This window comes from Lemur catta, chromosome 15 (assembly GCF_020740605.2).
Source record: "Lemur catta isolate mLemCat1 chromosome 15, mLemCat1.pri, whole genome shotgun sequence".
Taxonomy (NCBI): domain Eukaryota; kingdom Metazoa; phylum Chordata; class Mammalia; order Primates; family Lemuridae; genus Lemur; species Lemur catta.
In genome coordinates, this window is record NC_059142.1 from 1,270,959 (window position 1) to 1,290,905 (window position 19,947).

A 19,947-nucleotide genomic window follows, 5' to 3' on the forward strand; every position below is an offset into this window, starting at 1 on the left:
TTATCCGTTGATGGACAGTGGTTTGCCTTTTTAAGGTGTCTTTGCTGTAAAGAAAAATAAAAAATATAGTTTATGAGTTAAAGATAACAATCTTATTTGTGTTTTGAGAATGTCTTTATTCCTAATTTACATATGTATGTCAGGGTTTTTGCAAGTACTGCAAATATTACCTGATCTTTTAAAGCACTTTAGAGTGGAAATCACTTTGCAAATATTAGTGTTCTAAATTTCCTTGCTTTAAAATAAGAGGAGCAAATTAAAGGGGGGAAAAGCAAATGGTAATTTCTGCAATTACCAGAGAGCCTTCTAGGGGGAAGATTTAGGACAGAAACCAAAGACTTACTGATGCAGTAACTCTCTGATACTGTATTTCAGCAAAAAGATGTTATTTACCTTTAAGATTAAATGCTGCTAATTAAACCATAAAACGCCATTGTTTGTAGGATTCATACTGACTTTAATGTTGTTAAGGGATGAACACAATACTTCCTTTGCCACAAATGCTTACCTTATAAATACTCTTGAGTTTTTACAATTGATTTTTTTTTTTTTTTTTTGCAGTGATGGGGACTCGCTGTGTTGCCCAGGCTGGTCTTGATCTCCTGGGCTGAAGTGATCCTCCTGCCTAGGCCTCTCAAAGTACTAGGATTATAGGCATGGCCTACTGTGGCCTACAGTTGGCTTTTTCACAACCATAAAATTTAGAACCATGTGTCTTTTGTTTTTATAATATATTTGTTTGATACTTGTAGAAAGACATTTACTGAACAGCTGCTATGTGCCAGGTCCTATGCTAAGATTTTATATACATGTTTTTACTTTATGTAGCTAATTATATTATTTATCATGTATTAAAGACTCTTTTGTAAGTATAAAGGAAATGACTCATTCGTGTTTTTCAAACCTCTGTAACTTATATTTAGTAAATACATGACTAAAAGCTGTTACTGGTAATTGTGGTTTTATTTATGTAGCTATAGTTATAACTTATTAGAAGTGTACTTGGTGGTTTAGTTCTTACGCATTCTATGTTTTCTTGCCTGTTTAGGTGGTTTCCTAGAAACATGATTGTTTGCTGGACCTGATCTCACAGCCTGGTGGGACTTCTCTACTGATAATGTCAAGTTCAGGTTATCCTCCCAACCAAGGAGCATTCAGCACAGAACAAAGTCGTTATCCTCCCCACTCTGTCCAGTACACCTTTCCCAACACCCGGCACCAGCAGGTAAGGAACAAATGGTATGCAATTTTGTATGTATTTTGTGTTTTTCTTTACTTTTCCTATTCAATACAATTGTTGGTGAGAAAGCAAATACTTTTTTTTTCAATGACAAGAACCGTTTTCAAAGATGAGGAAGCAAAGGTTGGGAATTAATTATCCCTGTTTTCTTACCATGGCTTTATGCTAGGTGACTGAACGTGTCTTTGCTTTTGATTGTAGGAGTTGTTGATAAATAGAAAAGTATCAGTTGCCTAGCGTTTCTGGGTTAAAACCTATGTTTATACTTGAAGTTTGGGTTGAGTTTTAAGCTGGCCAGATAACTTGGTCTCTCTTGAGTGGTGGCCAGGATAAAAGCTTCTACCATCTTGAGATTTGCAGGTAGAAAGATTTGTATGGTAGGAAGAGTTGTATGATTGATTTACCTTGTGAAAAATAAAATATGAGGTGAAATGGTCAACTCAGAGTGGACCAGGGGTAGGGACGTAAGAGGTTTTAAGAAAATAGGAAAGGAAGGAATGAAAAATGGTCATCTCAGAGAATAAACATGCAGATTTTTCAGCAAAATATGGTTGAGTACTACTGGATGCTACTGAGGACTCCCTTGGAGTGTGGTGGTGGTCACAGAGTGAGAACAGACAGTCTTACCTTGTTCCTGTGTAGGGCGACATTTTCTCTTTCACCGTTAAGTATGATGTTAGTTGCATGTTTTTGTTGATGCCCTTTTTTGGTTGAAGAAGTTGCTTTCTGTTCCTAGTTTGAGAATTTTTATCATGATTGAGTGTCAAATTTTACTTGTGGGGCCTCCCTACACCAATACTATTCATCTGATTACTAATTTTCTAAACTGTTACTGCTGCTTTTTTAAAAATCAACTTGGTAGTTTAGTTTATAATAAAATGCACTCGTATGTTGTAAGAAATTTTGACAAACTTATATACCCATAAAACCCTCACCAAAATGAAGATAAAGAACAGTTATATCACCCCAGAAAGTTACCTGGTACCCCATCTAGGTAAGTCTTCCCCCTCTTCCTACTAACCTCAGCTCCCAGGAAACCACTGATCTACTTTGTCATGATAGATTGTGTTTGTTTAAGTTTCAGATGAACTCTTGTCTGTGGCCTCTTTTGCTTCCCATAATATTTCTGAGATTTATCTATGCCTTGTATGTCTCAGTAGTTCATTCCTTTTTATTGTTGGGTATGGATATACCACAATTTGTTTATCCAATCATCTATTCTAGTTTTTTTTATTAATAGAATTATTTTGAAAACATGTATCTATATGTTTGTATCTAAATTATTTAAAGAAGTATTGCCTTATTTTCTTAACAGTGTCCTTTGGAGAGCATATATGTTTACTTTTTATCAAGTTCAATTATTTTTGTATTTTATGTTAGTATTTTGTGCTTTTTATGTCATTACTAAGGAGTTTTTTGCCAAACTCAAGCTCACTAAGATTTTCACCTATGTTTTCTTCTCTAAGTTTTATAATGTTAGGTTTTACATTTAGGTCTATAATCCATTTTTTAATTAAATTTTGTTATGTGGTGTGAGATAAGGGTTGAGGTTCAGTCTTTCTCCATTAAGAATAATGTTAGCTTGGGAAATATATCCTCCTCATATATTTTCTTAAAGAGTTTTTGTATGATTGGTATTTTTTTCTTCCTTAGATCCTTGATAGAATTTATCAGCAATGCCATTGCGCCTAGAGTTTTCTTTGTGGAAAGAATTTAAATTATGAACTCAAGTTTTGTTTTTTGTTTTTTGTTTTTGTACGTAGTCATCCAGGGTGGAATGCAGTGGCATGATCATAGCGCACTGAAACCTCGAACTCCTGGGCTCAGGTGATCCTCAGGCCCCCACCCCACCCCCAAGTAGCTGGGACTACAGGTGCTATAGCCAGCTATTTTTTTTTTTTAATTTTTTATAGAGATAGGGTGTCACTGTGTTGCCTAGGCTGGTCTCAAACTCCTGGCCTCAAGCAATCCTCCTGCCTTAGCCTCCCACACTGCTGGGATTACAGGTGTGAGTCGTGGTGCCCTTCCTTCAATTTCTTTAATATGTATATTCAGATTCTCTACTTTTTCTTGAGTCAGTTTGGGTCAGTTTTATTAAGGTATCGGATTTATTGACATAAACTGTCACAGTATTCCCTTATTGTTTTCATGTCTTTGAGATGTGTTGCGATGTTGTTCCACATGTTGACAATAAATGTTTTATTCCTTTTTAATCAGTCAACCTAGAGGTTTATCAACTTAGTAGATTCTTTTCTTTGAAGAGCTAGCTTTGGTTTCAGTGATATTCACTATTTTTTTTCTATTTCACTGATTTCTGCTCTTTATTTTCTTTCTTCTATAATTGCCTACATATATACCATTTCTAACATCCTTCATTCCTTTACATACATTCAAGTTTCCTTCTGATATTATTGTATTTTCTCCTGGAGAACTTCATTTCTCTTAGTACAGGATGCTTGGCAGTGAATTCTCTCAGGTTTTGATTGCCTGGAAAAGTTTTTCTTTCAACTTTATTTTTGAAGACTATTTTCAGTCGATGTAGAACAAAATTCACAGTTATTTTCAGCACTGAAATGAAAGATGTCATTTCATTGTGTTCTGGCTTGTGTGGTTTCTGACTAGAGGCTCGTGGTTATTCTTATCTTTGTTCATTTATATATAAAATGTATTTCCCCCCCTCTGGTTACTTTTAAGATTTTTCTCTTTGTCACTGTTTTTCCACAACTTGATTATTTTATTATTATGTGCCCTTTTTGTGCTGTGGCATTCACCAAGCTTCTTGATCCTGTGGATTTATAATTTTCATAAAATTTGGGCAGTTTTGGGCCATGATTTCTTCAGATATTTTTTTCTGTCTCCTTTTCCCCTAGTTTCCATCTGGGACAACAATTAGTCGTATTTCATCTTACCCCACAGGTCAGTGGTCCTCTATTCCTCACCCCCCCACCACCCTCTGCCCTTTTTTTTTATAAATCCATTAGCTTCATTTTGCTATGGCTTTATGGTCAGTGATCTTTTCTTATATAGTTTCCAACCTTGTATTAATTTCATTTAGTGACGTTTTCATTGCAGATACTGGATTTTTCATTTTTGATTTGAATATGAATTTTACACTTTTTTAGTACTGGCTTTTATTGTATTTCTATAAAGAGAGTTCGATTCCCTTGCTAGGCAATTAAGTTACTTTTGAGGCTTGTTTTTCAACTCTTATGGCAAATCTAGAGTAGTCTTTATTCTAGGTCTGATTTATCTCCCACTTCTGAGCTTGTTTCCTCTGGGGTATCTACCAGATGTCCCGAGTATTCAGTGAGGTTTCTTCACTCTTGCTGAAGGAAATCTGAATGAGTTCTGGCCGTGAGTGAGCTGCTGGAATTGTTTGCTTTAGAGTTCCCTCTAATTGTTCTTCCTTCAAAAGTTATTCTTAGCCCAGCCTGTGACTTTTCTCCCTGTGCATTTACACTAGAATTCAGGTGAAGACTTAAGGTCACCCAAATTCAGATTTCAGGAAACCTTTCTCTTTGTAACTCCCTCCTTTCTGAAAGACTTGTCCAGAAATTCTAACCGTCTGGCTGCTTCAAACCATTGTTGTTGCTTCTTTAATAACCATTATTGTGGGGCACTATTGGGGTTACTTTCCCATGGCTCCAGTTTGGAAATTGCCTCCTGGCCGAAGGCCTGGGGTGTGGTAGGTGGGGCTCACCTCATTTGTTCATTTCTCTCAGAGCACAAGTCTGGTGCTGCCTATTGTCCAATGTATGAAAATTGTTTCTACATTTTGTCCAGTTTTTTAGCTGTTTACCATAGGAAGGTAATTCTGAGTAGAGTTACCTGTTCATAGCTAGAAGCTACATGCACTGTCATTTGTTTTTATTTTACTCCTTACTCTTGTCTTGCTTGGTATATCCTTTAGAAATTTTTTCAGTGGAAACCTGTGGTTGGTAAATTTTGTGAGGTCTTGAATTCTGAAAAGTTTATAGTCCTAAAACTTGAATAATGATTCAGTTATTGAATTTGTAGGTGGTTTTCTTACAAAAACAATGAGTTTCCTCTGAACTTGGGATGTGGTGGTGTCTGTTTGCTTCTATTCAGTGTTGCTGATAAGTCTGCTTTTATTATGGTTCTTGTTACTTTGTAGGAAACCTGTTTTTTATTTCTTGGCACTTGTGATAAAGTTTTTGCTTTATCCTTGATTTTCTAAATTTTTTTTTGTGTCTAGTGTGGATTTATTTTTAAAGTATATCCTACTTTTCCCTTAGGCCCTTTTAAATCTGAGGACTGTCTTTCTTAACTTCTGAGAAATGCTGTTCTGTTATTTCTTAGAATATTATCTCTTACCTGTGGATGTTGGATGTTGAACTTTTGACTCTAGCTTCCATTTTTAACTTTGCTTCTGTAGTTTCTATATCTTTGTGCTTTACTGTGTTTTGAGAGAATTCCTCAGTTCTGTCTTAGCTTTCATTTGCCCACTCTGTATGTTCAACTATTGTTTAATTTCAATTATTAAGTTTTAAATTTCTTTGATTGCTATTTGATTCTTCAGGATATTATTAATACTCTTATGTCCTTTTCTATTTTTATTTAATGTTATCTGTTTACTTGGATGTAAATTCTTTTTGTTTTTGTGTGTTTTAAAAAATTTGAAATGGTTTTATTGTTTTGTCTTGTCCTCAGTGTTTTGTTTTTCTTTGTTATGTTTTCAACTTTGTATCTGAGATTTCTTCTTAGACTATCTGTGAATCATGTTTTACTGTTACCTACATGTAGAGAAGGGCTCTGGATTCTTTTTTTTTTTCTTAATCAATTTATTTTTCTAATTGTACTTTATTTTTTATGTTTTAAGAATTTTTAAAATTTCTAAGAATTAAGGGGATACAAGTGTTTTTACTACATGGATATTTTGTATAATGCTTAAGCCAGGGCTTTTGGTGTGCCCATCACCAGAATAGTATTCATTGTACCTGATAGGTAAGTTTTTATCTCACACCTACCCTTTCATCCTCCCCCTTTCTTGGTTTCTCATGTGCTTTATATCATTTTGTGCCTGTGTGTACCCGTTGTTTAGCTCTCACTTATTAGAATATATGATATTTGGTTTTCCATTCCTGAGATACTTCTTAGGATAATGGTCACCAGTTACATCCAAGTTGTTGCAAATGACATTATTTCATTCCTTTTTTTTCTTTTTATTTCAGAATATTATGAGGGTCCAAATATTTTGGTTACATGTTATGTCTTTGCCTCTACCCAAGCGAGGATTAGAGGCATGCCCTTCCCCTCAACAATGCTCACTGCAACCATTAGTTGTGAGTTTACCGCCCCCCCCCCCAAACCCCTAGTGCCTGGAGAATATTGCTACCGTGTGAGCACCATAGTGTTGATCAGTCAGTGCCAATTTAATGGTGAGTACATGTGGAGCCTGTTCTTCCAATCTTATGTTACCTCACTTTGGATAATGGGCTCAAGCTCTATCCAGGAAAATATAAGAGGTGCTAGATCACTGTCGTTTCTTATAATTGAGTAACATTCCATTGTATACATATACTAAATTTTTTTTTTTTTTGGAGACAGACTCTGTTGCCCGGGCTAGAGTGCCGTGGCATCAGTGTAGCTCACAGCAACCTCAAACTCCTGGGCTCAAGTGATCTTCCTGCCTCAGCCTCCCGAGTAGCTTGGAATACAGGCATGTGCCACCATGCCCGGCTAATTTTTTCTATATATATTTTAGTTGTCCAGCTAATTTCTTTCTATATATTTTTTTTTTAGTAGAGACAGGGTCTCGCTCTTGCTCAGGCTGGTCTTGAACTCCTGAGCTCAAACAATCCTCCCAGCTTGGCCTCCCAGAGTGCTAGGATTACAGGCATGAGCCATGGCACCCTGCCCATCACATACCAAATTTTAATAATCCACTCATCAATTGACGGGCACTTGGGTTGCTTCCACATCCTTGCAATAGTGAATTGTGCTGCCATAAACATTCAGGTGCAAATGTCTTTGTTACAGAATGTCTTTTGCTCTTTTGAGTAGATGCCTAATAGTGCTATTGCTGGATCGAATGGTATTTCTATTTTTAGCTCTTTGAGGTATCTCCAAATTCTTTTCCACAGAGGCTGCACTACTTTGCAGTCCTGCCAGCAGTGTAAGAGTGTTCCCGTCTGTCCACATCCTCACCAGCATTTGTTGTTTTGGGATTTTTTGATGGAGGCCAATCTCACTGGGGTTAGGTGATATCTCATTGTGGTTTTGATTTGCATTTCTCTAATGATTAGAGATGTTGAGCAATTTTTTATATGTTTGCTGGCCTATTTCATTCCTTTTTATGGCTGAGTAGTACTCCGTGGTGTGTGTGTGTGTCTCTGTGTGTACACACACACACACCAAATTTTCTTTATCCACTCATGAATTGAAGGGCACTTAGGTTGACTCCCTATCTTTGCAATTGTGAAATATGCTGTGATAAACATTTGGGTGCAAGTGTCTTTTTGATAAAATGACTTCGTTTCCTTTGGGGGTAGGTACCTAGCAGTGGGGTTGCTGGATCGAATGATAGGTCCACATTTATTTCTTTGAGGAATCTCCATACTGTTTTCCATAGAGGCTGTACTGATTTGCAGTCCCACCAACAGTGTATAAGCATTCTTTTGTCTCTGCATCCACACCAGTGTCTATTGTTTTTTGACTTTTTAGTAATGGCCAGTCCAATAGGGGTAAGGTGGTATCTCATTATAGTTTGAATTTCCCTAAGGATTCATGATGTTGAGCATTCTTTCATATTTGTTGGCCATTTGTCTATCTTCTTTAGGCAGACTTTTACTCATGTCTTTTGCTCACGTTTTGATGGGGTTGTTTTTTTCTTGCTGATTTGTTTTAGTTCTTTGTAGATTCTGGATATCAGTCCTTTGTCAGATGTACAGTTTAGGAATATTTTCTCCTGTTCTGTAGGTTGTCTGTTCACTCTGTTGATTATTTCCTTTGCTGTGCAGAAGCCTTTTAACTTAAGTCCCATTTATTTATTTTTGTTGTTGCTATATTTGCCTTTGGGGTCTTAGTCATAAATTCTTTGCCAAGGCTGATGTCTAAAAGAGTTTTTCTTATGTTTTCATCAAGAATTGTTATGGTTTCATGCATTACATTTAAGTCTTTAATCCATCTTGAATTAATTTTCAGATATGGTGAGAGATAGGGGTTCTGTTTCATTCTTCTCCATGAGGCTATCCAATTTTCCCAGCACCATTTATTGAATAGGGCTTCCTTTCCCCACTGTCTGCTTTGTCGAAGATCAGTTGGTTATAGGTAGATGGTTTTATTTCCAGGTTCTGTGTTCTGTTCCATTGGTCTACATCCCTACTTTTATTACCAGTACCATGCTGTTTTGGTTACTGTAGCCTTACAGTATAATTTGAAGTCAGGTGATGTGCTGACTCCAGATTTGTTCTTTTTTGCTTAAGATTTCTTTGGCTATTTGGGCCCTGTTTTGGTTTCAAATGGAGCTTAAGGTTATTTTTTCTAGATCTGTGAAATATGATGCTGGTATTTTGTTGGGAATTGCGTTGAATCTGTAAATCACTTTGGGCAGTATGGACATTCGAATGATGTTGATCCTACCAATCCAGGAGCGGGGGATGTTTTTCCATTTGTTTATGTCATCTGTAATTACTTTCATCAGTGTTTTGTATTATAGTTCTCCTTGTAGAGATCTTTAACCTCCTTTGTTAAGTATATCCCTAGGTATTTTATTTTCTTTGGACTTCCATGTTTCAGCTGGACAGCTCAATTTTATCTGTTTATGATTTAAAAATTTTTTTGTTGTTGACATAGAATTTATATAACAGAAAATTCACCATTTAAAAATGTATAATATAGTGGCTTTTAGTATATTTATTATGCTGTTCAGCTATCACCATTATCTAATTCCAGAACGCTTTCATCACTGGAAATGAAACCCTGTACTTAGTAGCAGTTAGTTCCAGTTTTCTTCCTACCCTCCATCCTTTGGCAACCACCAGTCTTCTTTCTGTCTCTATGGATTTGCCTCTTGTAGACATTTTATACAAATGTAATAACTTGTAGCCTTTTGTGTCTGGCTTTTTTTCTTAGCACAATGTTTTCTAGGTTCATCTGTGTTCTAGCTTATATCAGTATTTTATTCCTTTTTATGGTTGAATGATACTCCATTGTATGGATATACCACATTTTTTATTCATTCATTAATCGATGGACATTTGGGTTGTTTCCATTTTTTTGTCTATTTTGAATAATGTGCCTATAAAATTTGTGTTAAAGGTTTTGTGTGTGGTTATAAACTTTTAATTCTTTGGGGTCATATACCTTGGACTGGAATTCCTGGGTTACTTAGTAATTCTGTTTAACTATCTGTTTATGATTGAGTTAGCACAATGGATTTATTTTGAAAAGAAGATTTTTTAAAAAAAATCAACAAGGAAACATACCAAAAAATACACAAAAACAGCCACCTAGTTATGGTGGAAAAACTTACTCTTAACTATCAGGTTGATTGTCTGGACTGCAGTTTCTTCATTTGTAAATATACATGGATTTAGTTAGATGACCTCTGTGACCCTTCTAGTGTATTCGTTTTGATTTTGGGATTGTAATACTTTTTAGGATTTCATATTGAACACATGAGTTTGAGATTTTATGTGAGTAAGAGACTGGGAGTTATTGTAATATGTTATTAGAGGAATGAATCAATGTAGGTTGAACTTGAAATTTCATTTTGGGTTTTTAGTGATATACAGTTAAAATGTTGATTGTTTTAGGTTTTGGGGGAAAAATTAGATCAATGAAGGATTGATTGTCATGGTCGTTTGTTCCCGTATGTGGCCTATAACTGTCTTTATACTTGGTTTGATTTCATGATGCTGTTCTCTCTTTGGTTAATAACTAATTTATGATTTTAATCATAGGAGTTTGCAGTCCCTGATTATCGTTCTTCTCATCTTGAAGTCAGTCAGGCATCACAGCTCTTGCAGCAACAGCAGCAACAGCTTCGAAGACGGCCTTCTTTGCTTTCAGAGTTTCACCCAGGTTCTGACAGGTAATGGGGTTCTTTTATGTTTCCATGAAGGATTGTAATTGTGAAGTGTGCACATACTTCATAAGTCATTTATTGTATTATTTATTTATTCTACTTTCAGTATTTTATTATCCAAGCCATGACTGGTCATTTATAGTTTGTATTTTGAGCCCTTTTGTGTTGTTTGATCACAATAGTTAACAAGCTCTTCAAACTTGTTTCCAGAATTTAGAATTAATATTAGATAGCAGAAAGTCAAGTAGACCTAGGTTTGAATCCTGATCAGCTGTGTGGCTTTGGTCACGTTCTGCAAACTACTGTTGTTCTCAGCTCAGGCTGTGTATTATTAATAGAACGACCTGGGATGCCCCAGTCCCATCACAGAACAATTAAATCAATCTCTGGAGTTGGGCCCAAACATTAGCTTATGGCCAGTGTTTCCCAGGTGATTCCCATTTGCAGCCAGTGTCGCAAATCATGGATTTAGACTCTGCAAGCTATACTTTTCACACCTATAAAAATGGGAATTAGCCAGGCTTGGTGTCTCACGCTTGTAATCCTAGCAATCTGGGAGACCAAGACAGCAGGATCGTTTGTGGTCAGGAGTTTGAGACCAGCCTGAGCAAGAATGAGATCCCGTCTCTACTAAAAATAGAACAAATTAGCCAGGCATGGTGGTGTGAGCCTAGAGTCCCAGCTACGGAGGGGATTAGGCAGGAGGATCATTCAAGCCCAGGAGTTTGAGGTTGCTGTGAGCTTTGACGATGCCACTGCACTCTAGGTGGGGTGACAGAGTGAGACTCTGTCTCAAAATAAAAGGGGGGGGAATCGTAATGGTATTGTCCTCAAATGATAATAAATATTCTATCGGGTAGTGTAGGCTGTATGCATGGTAGGTTACTCTTTTTTTCCTATTGTGCTTACCATCTCTACTTTCTTTTACTTCATTATCACTGGTAATCTAAAGTGTTTTTAGAAATAAATTTTATTGTGTTTATTTAAGGTGTACAACATGATGTTCTGGAAAACAGATAGTAATAAGGTTACTGTAGCGAGGCAAATGAACATATCCATCATCTCGGTTACCCTTGTTTTTTTGTTTTTGTGGCTAGAGCAGCTAAAATCTACTCATTTAGCATGAATTCCAAGTATGGCACAATTGTATTATCTCATGTTGTGCAACTCTAGACTTGTTCATCCTACATATCTGCTACATTGTATCCTCTGACATATATCTCCCCATTCCAGTACCTCCCATAACCACTGTTTTGCTCTCTGTGTATATTTGAATTTGGTTTTGTTATTTATGGTTTTTTTTGAGATTCCACATATAAGTGAGATCATGCAATATTTTCCTTTCTGTGTGTGGTTTATTTCACTTAGCCTAATATTCTCCAGGCTTATCCATGTTGTGGCAAATGGCAAGATCTCATTTTTTAAAAATAAGGCTGAATAATATTTCTGGGTGTGTGTGTATATATATGTATATATATGCATATATATATATATATTTTTTTTTACGTTTCTTTATCCATTCATCCATCAATAGACACTTAGGTTGTTTCCATATCTTGGCTACTGTGAATAATATTACCATGAACATGGGAGTGCAGGTATCTTTTAAAAAGTGGTGATTTCATTTCTTTTGAGTAAATATCCAGAAGAGGGATTGCTGGGTCATATGATAATTGTTTTATTAGTTTATTTGTTTGCTTATTTTTGAGACAGTGTCTCACTCTGTCCCCCAGGCTAGAGTGTGGTGTCATGATCATAGCTCACTGCAGCCTCAGACTCCTGGGCTCAGGCAATCCTCCTGCTGCAGCCTCCTGAGTTGCTGGGGCTACAGGCGAGCACCACCATGCCCAGCTAATTTTTAAACGTTTTTGTAGAGACAGGGTCTTGCTATGTTGCTCATGCTGGTCTTGAAATTCTGACATCAGGCGAGCCTCTCACTTTGGCCTCCCTAAGTGCTAGGATTACTGGCATGAGCCACCTCCTCCGGCCTATCTTTAATTTCTTTAGGCACCTCCATATACTTTTTTATAATAGGTATATTAATTTATGTTCCCATCAACAGTATACAAGAGTTCCCTATTCTCCACATCCTCACCAACATTTGTTACCTTTTGACTTTTTGATAATAGTCCTCCTGACAGGTATAGGGGTATCTCATAGGGATGTTGCTTTGCATTTCTCTGATGATTAATGATGTTGAACATCTTTTCATGTACCTGTTGGCAATTTTTATGTCTTTGGAGAAATGTCTATTCAGATCTTTTGCCCATTTTTTAATCAGGTTACTTGTTTTTCTACTATTAAATTGTATGAGTTCTTTATAAATTTTGCATATTAACCTCTTATCAGATATATGGTTTGCTAATATTTTTTCCCAGTCTGTAGGCTGCTGTTTCATTTTTCTTGATTGCTGTGCAGAGGTTTTTTGGTTTGATGTAGTCTCATTTATTTATTTGTACTTTTGTGGCCTGACCTTTTCGTGTGATAGCGGCAAAATCATTGCCAAGGTCAGTGTCTGGGAGCTTTTCCCCTGTGTTCTCTTCTAGGCATTTTATAGTTTCTGTTCTTACATTTAGGCCTTTTATCCATTTTGAGTTGATTGTTGTGTATGGTATAAGATAAGGGTCCTGTTTTATTGTTTTGCATGTGGAAATCCAGTTTTCCCAGCATTATTCAAAAAGCTATCCTTTCGTCACTGTGTCCTTTTGGTACCCTTGTCAAAAGTTAGTTGACCATATATGTTTGGATTTATTTCTGGGCTCTCTGTTCTGTTCCAGTGATCTATATGTCTGTTTTTATGTCAGCACCATATTTTGATTACTATAGCTTTGTAATATAATTTTAAATTAGGAAGTGCGATGCCTCCAGCTTTTTCTTTATCAGAATTATTTGGCCATTCAGAGTCTTTTATGCCTCTGTATGAATTTTAGGATTGTGTTTTCTATTGCTGTGAAGAATGCCATTGAGATTTTGATAAGGATTGTGTTAAATCTGTACTGTATTTCTTTGGGTAGTAGGAACATTTAGCAATATTTTTCTGATCCATGAGCATGGGATATCTTATTTGTGTCTTCAATTTCTTTTATCAGTGTTTTATAGTTTTCAGTATGCAGATCTTTCACCCCCTGAGTTAAATTTATTTAACCAAGTAAATTTATTTAACTATTTCATTTTTTATATAATATTGTGAATGAGACCATTTCCTTGATTTCTTTTTCAGTTAGGTTGTTATTTTTGTATAAAAAGTGCTAGTGATTTTGCGTGTTGATTTTTGTATCCTGTACCTTTACTGAATTCATTTATTAGTTCTAGCAACTTTTTTGTGTGTGTGTGGAATCTTTGGTTTTTTGTTTTTTGTTTTTTGTTTTTTTTTTGTGGGTAGGGTCATGCCATCTGTAAATAGAGATAATTTTACTTCTTCCTTTCTGCTTTGGATGCCTTTTATTGATTTTTGTGTGATGACTTTTGCTAGTACTTCTAGTACTATGTTGAAAAGCAGTGGTGATAGTGGGCATCCTTGCCTTTTATCAGCTATTAGTGGAGAAGCTTTCACTTTTCCCCATTGATTATGATGATAGCTGTGGGATTTTCATAAATGGTCTTTATTTTGTTGGGGAACTTTCTTTCCACACCTAACTGCTGAGAGGTTTTATTAAGTATATTGAACTTTGTTGAATATTTTTTCCATTCAATTGAGATGATGATGTGGTTTTTGTTTTTACTTTTCTCTCATTTTTTTTGACAATAGGAAATTTTATATTGTTCTTTCAACTCCTTGAACTTTTATTTTCATTCTACTTCTACAGTAAAATTTTATAATAATATACTTTATTGTTAATAGTGTTTTATTGATCACCCTCGTATTTCTGCCACAAATATGTTTAGAAATTGAAATTGACATTTATTTAAATTTCCTTAGACTATTAGGCTCTGAGTGTTTAAGACTTTTACTCTGGATTAAGTTATCATGACAATGAGTAGTAGTAGACAATTGAGCAAAACAATATAAATAGGTATAAATTTTGTGACATCATTATTAAAGACAAAACATTAAATTTTATTTAAAATATCTCTAAGATAGGATTGACTTTTTCCTCCAATTCTTATAATTTTTGATTAATTTTACTAATTATTATAATGAGGCTTTTATGTGAATTTGTTTTTATTTTTATAGACATAAGCAAAGAATATTGTTGACATAGTAGATAGAAATGAACTGAATTTTGTAGCTGCAATTTTGCTTAATTCTCTGAATGCCTTCCAAGTTCTAGGCCAATAATCACAGTGATCTAACATCTCAAATTACTTTTTATGATCTACCAGCTAAAAACTTAACTAATTTCACCTTCAGTACAGTTGAAAGTAAAGAATGAGAAACTGTTTGGCTTGTCAAAGGGTTTGTGACCCAAACATTTGAATCATTCTTTTTTTTAGTATTGACATCATTATTTCAAATTGTCCCTTTGCTGCATTGAGATTGTTTTGTTTGTTTGCTGTTTTTTCCCTTTTTGATTATTCAGGACAGGAGTTGGCAAACTAAGGCCATTTGGTGCTGACTAAATCCTGCCTGGTCTGTTTTTTGTACAGCCCTCAAGTTAGGAATGGTTTTTAACATTTATTTTTTAAAATAAATTTTATTCTGTATATTTGAGGTTTACATGATATGTGGTACATATAGACAGTAAAATGGTTACTGTAGTTAAACAGATGAACATATTTGTCATCTCACATAGTTACTTTTTTTGGTTATAAGAGGAGCTAAAATTTACTTAACAAAAATCCCTAATACAATATAATTTTTTTAACTTTAATCTTCATATTGTACCTTAGATCTCTAGACTTGCTTGTCCTACACCTGCTATTGTGTATCCTTTGACCTACATCTTCCCATTTCCTCCCCGTTTTCGCCCACAGTAACTACTGTTTCATTCTCTATTTCTGTGTAATTGAGCTCATTTATTTTTATTTTTTAAATATTCCACACATAAGGGACATAATGCAATTATTCTTCTTTCTGGCTTATTTCAACATGGTCCATCCATGTTGTGGCAAGTGGCAGGATCTTCTTTTTTAAGGCTGAATTATATTTCATTGTACACACATACACACACACACACACACACACACACAAACACACACACACAAGAATGTTGTGGCAAGTGGCAGGATCTTCTTTTTTAAGGCTGAATTATATTTCATTGTACACACACACACACACACACACACACACACACACACACGAACGCCTGCACATACATCTCACATTTTCTTTATCCATTTGTCTTTTAATCTAGGTTGTTTCCATATCTTAATTTTTAATTTTTTTTTGGTAGAAGTGGGGACTTGCTGTGTTGCCCATATCTGTCTTGAACTCTTAGGCTCAAGCAATCTTCCCGCCCTTGGCCTTCCAAAGTGCTGGGATTACAGGCGTGAGCCACTGGGCCTGACCTGTTTCCATATCTTGTCTATCGTGAATAAGGCTGCAGTGAACATGGGAGTGCAGATATCTTTATGAGGTTTTGATTTTGTTTCCTTTGGGCATATACTCAGAGAAGAGGGATTCCTGGGTTATATGGTAAGTCTATTTGTAATTTCTTTAGAAGCTTCCATATTTCTTTCTGTAATGGCTACTTTCCCAGCCACGGTGTTCTAGGTTCCCTTTTCTCCACAACCTTGCCAACATTTATCCCAAGACTTTTGGAGAATAGTCATCCTTATGGCTATGAGGTGATATCTCACTATGATTTTAATTTGCGTTTTCCTTATGATTAGTGATGTTGGGCACCTTTTTATATACCAGTTGGCCATTTTTATGTCGTCTTTGTAGAAATGTCTGTTCAGGTCCTTTTCCCAATGTCTTTATTACTTCTCTTAATGTGATGTATCCTGTTGATTGTTGTGTATAAACTGGCCTTGCATGCCAGGGATAAATCCCACTTGATTATGATACAGAATGATGTGTTGTTGAGTTCAGTTTGCTATTATTTTATTGAGGATTTTTCATCAAGTTTATCAGAGAGGTTGGTCTCTAGCTGTCTTGTCTTTTGCTGTCTTTGACTTAGATATCAAAGAGCTGACTTCATAAAATGTATTTGGAAGTATTTCCTCTAGCTCTATATTTTGGAAAAGCTTAAGAAGAATTGGTATTAATCCTTCTTTGAATAGTTGGTAGAATTCAGCTGTGAAGCCAGCTGGTCCTAGACTTCTCTTTGTTGGGAGGTTTTTGATTACTTCTTAAATTGCTTTGTTATTGGTCTACTCAGGCTTTCTATTTCTTCCTAACTCAATCTTGGTAGGTTGTATTTTTCTAGGAATTTATCCATTTCCTCTATTTTATCCTATTTGTCAGCATATAATTTCATAATAGTTCCTTATGATCCTGTTTATTTCTGAGGCATGTGTTGTGATTTCTTCACTTTCATTTTTTGATGTTATTTATATGTATTCTAAAGTATTTTGAAATATAAATACTTTTATTAAATTTCCTTTCTAGCTTTCTTGTTTCAGGAGTTTTATAAGGAACGTGATTTCTTGTTTTAAGAATATGTTTACTATTTAGGTTTTAAGATGATGAAAGATTTGAAATTATTTGACTGTATTTATAATTGTTATAGAATAAGTTTCTTGGTGAAGTTTTTGAAGAGAATTCAGATCAAGCTCCCCCCATAAAAATCTAGCAAATATACAAAAGTAGATTGCTTTAAAAAAAAAAAAAAAAGCTAAAAAGGCCATACATCCACTGCCATAAACTTGGAAAAGTGGGATTCAAGGAAGGAATTAGAAGACTTTTGAATGTCTGGCCTTCTGTTTTTTATTTCTACTCTCAAAGCAGTATTCAGGAAAGAAAGAGGGGCAGTAAAATCCTAGGATTTCTTATGAGTACGGACAGGTTGGAGAAGATTTAAATGGGGGTGGTGATGAATGGTTTGCCTAGGAATTCCCATTATACCCTCCTGGTTTCTCAGGGGCTGCAGGAAGGGCAGTCACGGTGAGCCATTTTGTAAAGTGATGAGCCAAACCCTCCGGAGTGGTTTACATGTCTGGCTGGCTGATAGAGTGGGCCAGGATCCTTGGCAAAGGCTGTTAGACCCCAGCCAGTTTTTCTCTCCTTTGCCCTACTTCCCTGCTCCCTCAGGCTGCAGCAAAGTATATAGAAAGCCATCCCAGTCCTCCATTTGTGGCACAGAGAAGACAAACACATGCCAGGCAAAGTGGAAATGACCAAGAAAAACCCACTCATGCTATTCCACACCAAATAGAAGGCCTGGATAGGGCTGCCACAGTGTACCTGAGCAGGAGGGTAAGGAGCGACATGAACAGGGCAAATATATTCCTGGAAAAGAAAATTAAAGCAACATGATATCCCAAAAATAAAACCCCTGGTATAAAGAAACATAAACTGAGAACATGCTTCATTAGTGCTGTGCACTAAAGTGAACTTACAATAATGAATTATTAAAAAAAAAAAAAAAAAACAGACAGCCAAATGAGATAAAACAATAGATTGGACATTCAAGTGCTCCCAAGCCCACCATTATAAATTCAATATATAAAATGAGAAAGAACAAGAAATAAAGTAGATATGGTTAAAAGTTACCTTTTGTTGTGGAAGAAAGTCTTGAGATAAGCAGTGAATGCAGAAGAAAAGGACAAAGATGTAGGCAATTAGGAAGAAATTGAAAATATGGAGGACAAATAAAGATCACCCAGCATATGATAAGAACATATGTTTATGATATGGAGAATCTGGTAAAGGAACAGAAATATTATTCATTACAAAAAAAATTTTTCCCCCTTCAAGTTAAGGAAGAACTCTGTAGATTGATAGAACATTCCTTGTAGTAGGAAAACTTTATACAAAATGACCAAAACCAAGACAGATCCTGGTTGAGTTATTAAAAGTTCAAGGATAAGTAAAAGAATTAGAAATTCAGGAAGCAAAATAAATCCTCCGGAGAGTAGAAGAGAGAGTCTGGCTTTAAACTTCTACATAGCAGAACTGAGTGGCACAAGATAGTGAAACAATAGCTACAAAGTTCTGAGAAAAAGAAATTGATATCCAAGAAGATTATACCAGGCAGTTTAAGAATAAAAGCAACAGGCAGACGTTCTTAGACAGGAAAGCACTGAGCAATTACAGCGTCTAAGACTTTTTGAAGAATTTCTAGATGATAGAATCTGGCCGAAGAAAGAATGGAAGCCGTGGTAAAAGGATTGGTAGTTAGCCAAACCCACTGAAATATAAACCCATATGAGACAACTAGATAAATTATGGTTCTGTAACATAATGTAAATATTAAATCTTGACAAAGTAAAAATAATATAGCCTCCAAAAATCTAGAGGTTAAGTTGTGTTGGAGAATGTTTAAAGGTCTGTATACATTTGAAAAGTGTTCACAGAATGAGTGACTTGGTACTTCTAAACTGGAAATATTATGTTAAAAAACCTCAAAACTTTACCTTCTTAATTCTTTCCATAATTGTTTTCCTTACTCTTAACCAAGAATTTTTTAGGAACTGATTTCTTGTGACAAAGGAGCATTTATCTGGAATATAGCAATTCCTTTCATTTTAAGTTATATTTCTGGTTGGTTGTTTTGAGACAGGGTCTCTAATTTGTTGCCTAGGGTGGAGTGTAACAGTGTCATTAGGCCTCACTGAAGCCTCAGACTCCTGGCTAGCTGGGACTGAGGCATGCTCCACCATGCCCGGCTAATTATTCTGTGTTTTTCGTTTTTTTTTTAAAGATGGGATCTTGCTATGTGGTTTAGGATAGTCTTGAACTCCTGGCTTCAAGCTACCCTCTGGCCCTGGCAGATACGAGCCAGCGCACTGGGCCTAAAATTGTATTTGTTTTAACAAAGATTTTTTCATGATTGACTTAAAGTTCTGAAATTTTAAACAATGTTAAGTTATGTATTTACTTATTTATGCATGAATAGGTTTTTTTCTTCTAAAAAGGATTGGTGGGGTGAAATAGAAAGTATTTTGATTTCTTGATAGAAAGAGCCCTTCTCATACTCGATGTTTTTTTTTTTTTTTTTTTTTTTTTAATTGTCCTGTGTCCTGGTTGCCTTAGTTTCTTCTCTAAGACTGAGTATGCTTCTTCTGGCTTTGATAACTCTCACAGGCAGAGTTGTTGGAATGGAAATGTAATACTTGAAAATTATGCTTTTGTAGGTTGTATTCTAGCTAAGGGGGCAATTGAGAGCTGAAACCCAGCCCAGGCATGACTTGCCAGGCCTTTGCAACAGAGGGTCCCATTTGCTCATAGAAAGGGGAAATTCACACAAAATCTTCCCTCAGGCTAGCAGTGGCTTTGGTTCTGTGTACTGCGTTGATGAACTTGGCCTTTTTAATGCTGGATGCTAGTTTTTGATAGATTACCTCTGGCCTCAGTGGAGGATGGATCTTTTGATTACTGTAGCTTTTCAGTAAGGTTTGAAATTGTGGAGTGTAAGTTCTCTAACTTTGTTTTTATTTTCCATGATTGTTTTGACCATTTGGGGTCCTTTGAGATTCCATATGAATTTTTTGATGCGTTTTTCTATTTTTGTGGAAAAAAGGCCAGTGGGATTTGATCAATATTACATTGGATTTGTAGGTTGCTTTGTGTAGTGTTGTCACATTTTTGTTGTTGTTGTTTTTTTTTTTCACG

General features: G+C 35.6%; 1 protein-coding gene across 15 annotated transcripts in view; it reads left to right on the forward strand.

The window, feature by feature from the left end:
• The window catches only part of NCOR1 (nuclear receptor corepressor 1), a 154,797-nt gene that overhangs the window by 16,508 nt on the left and 118,342 nt on the right, over positions 1–19,947 (forward strand). For 14 of the 15 annotated variants that reach the window (XM_045569421.1, XM_045569430.1, XM_045569427.1 and 11 more), the window contains exons 2-3: positions 1,049–1,225; positions 10,165–10,295. In XM_045569421.1, the coding sequence (XP_045425377.1) occupies positions 1,118–1,225; positions 10,165–10,295 (239 nt within the window). In that variant the 5' untranslated portion in view covers positions 1,049–1,117. Of the gene's footprint in view, positions 1–1,046; positions 1,226–10,164; positions 10,296–19,947 lie in introns of those variants that run through there. The other variant, XM_045569425.1, reaches the window with a different exon arrangement.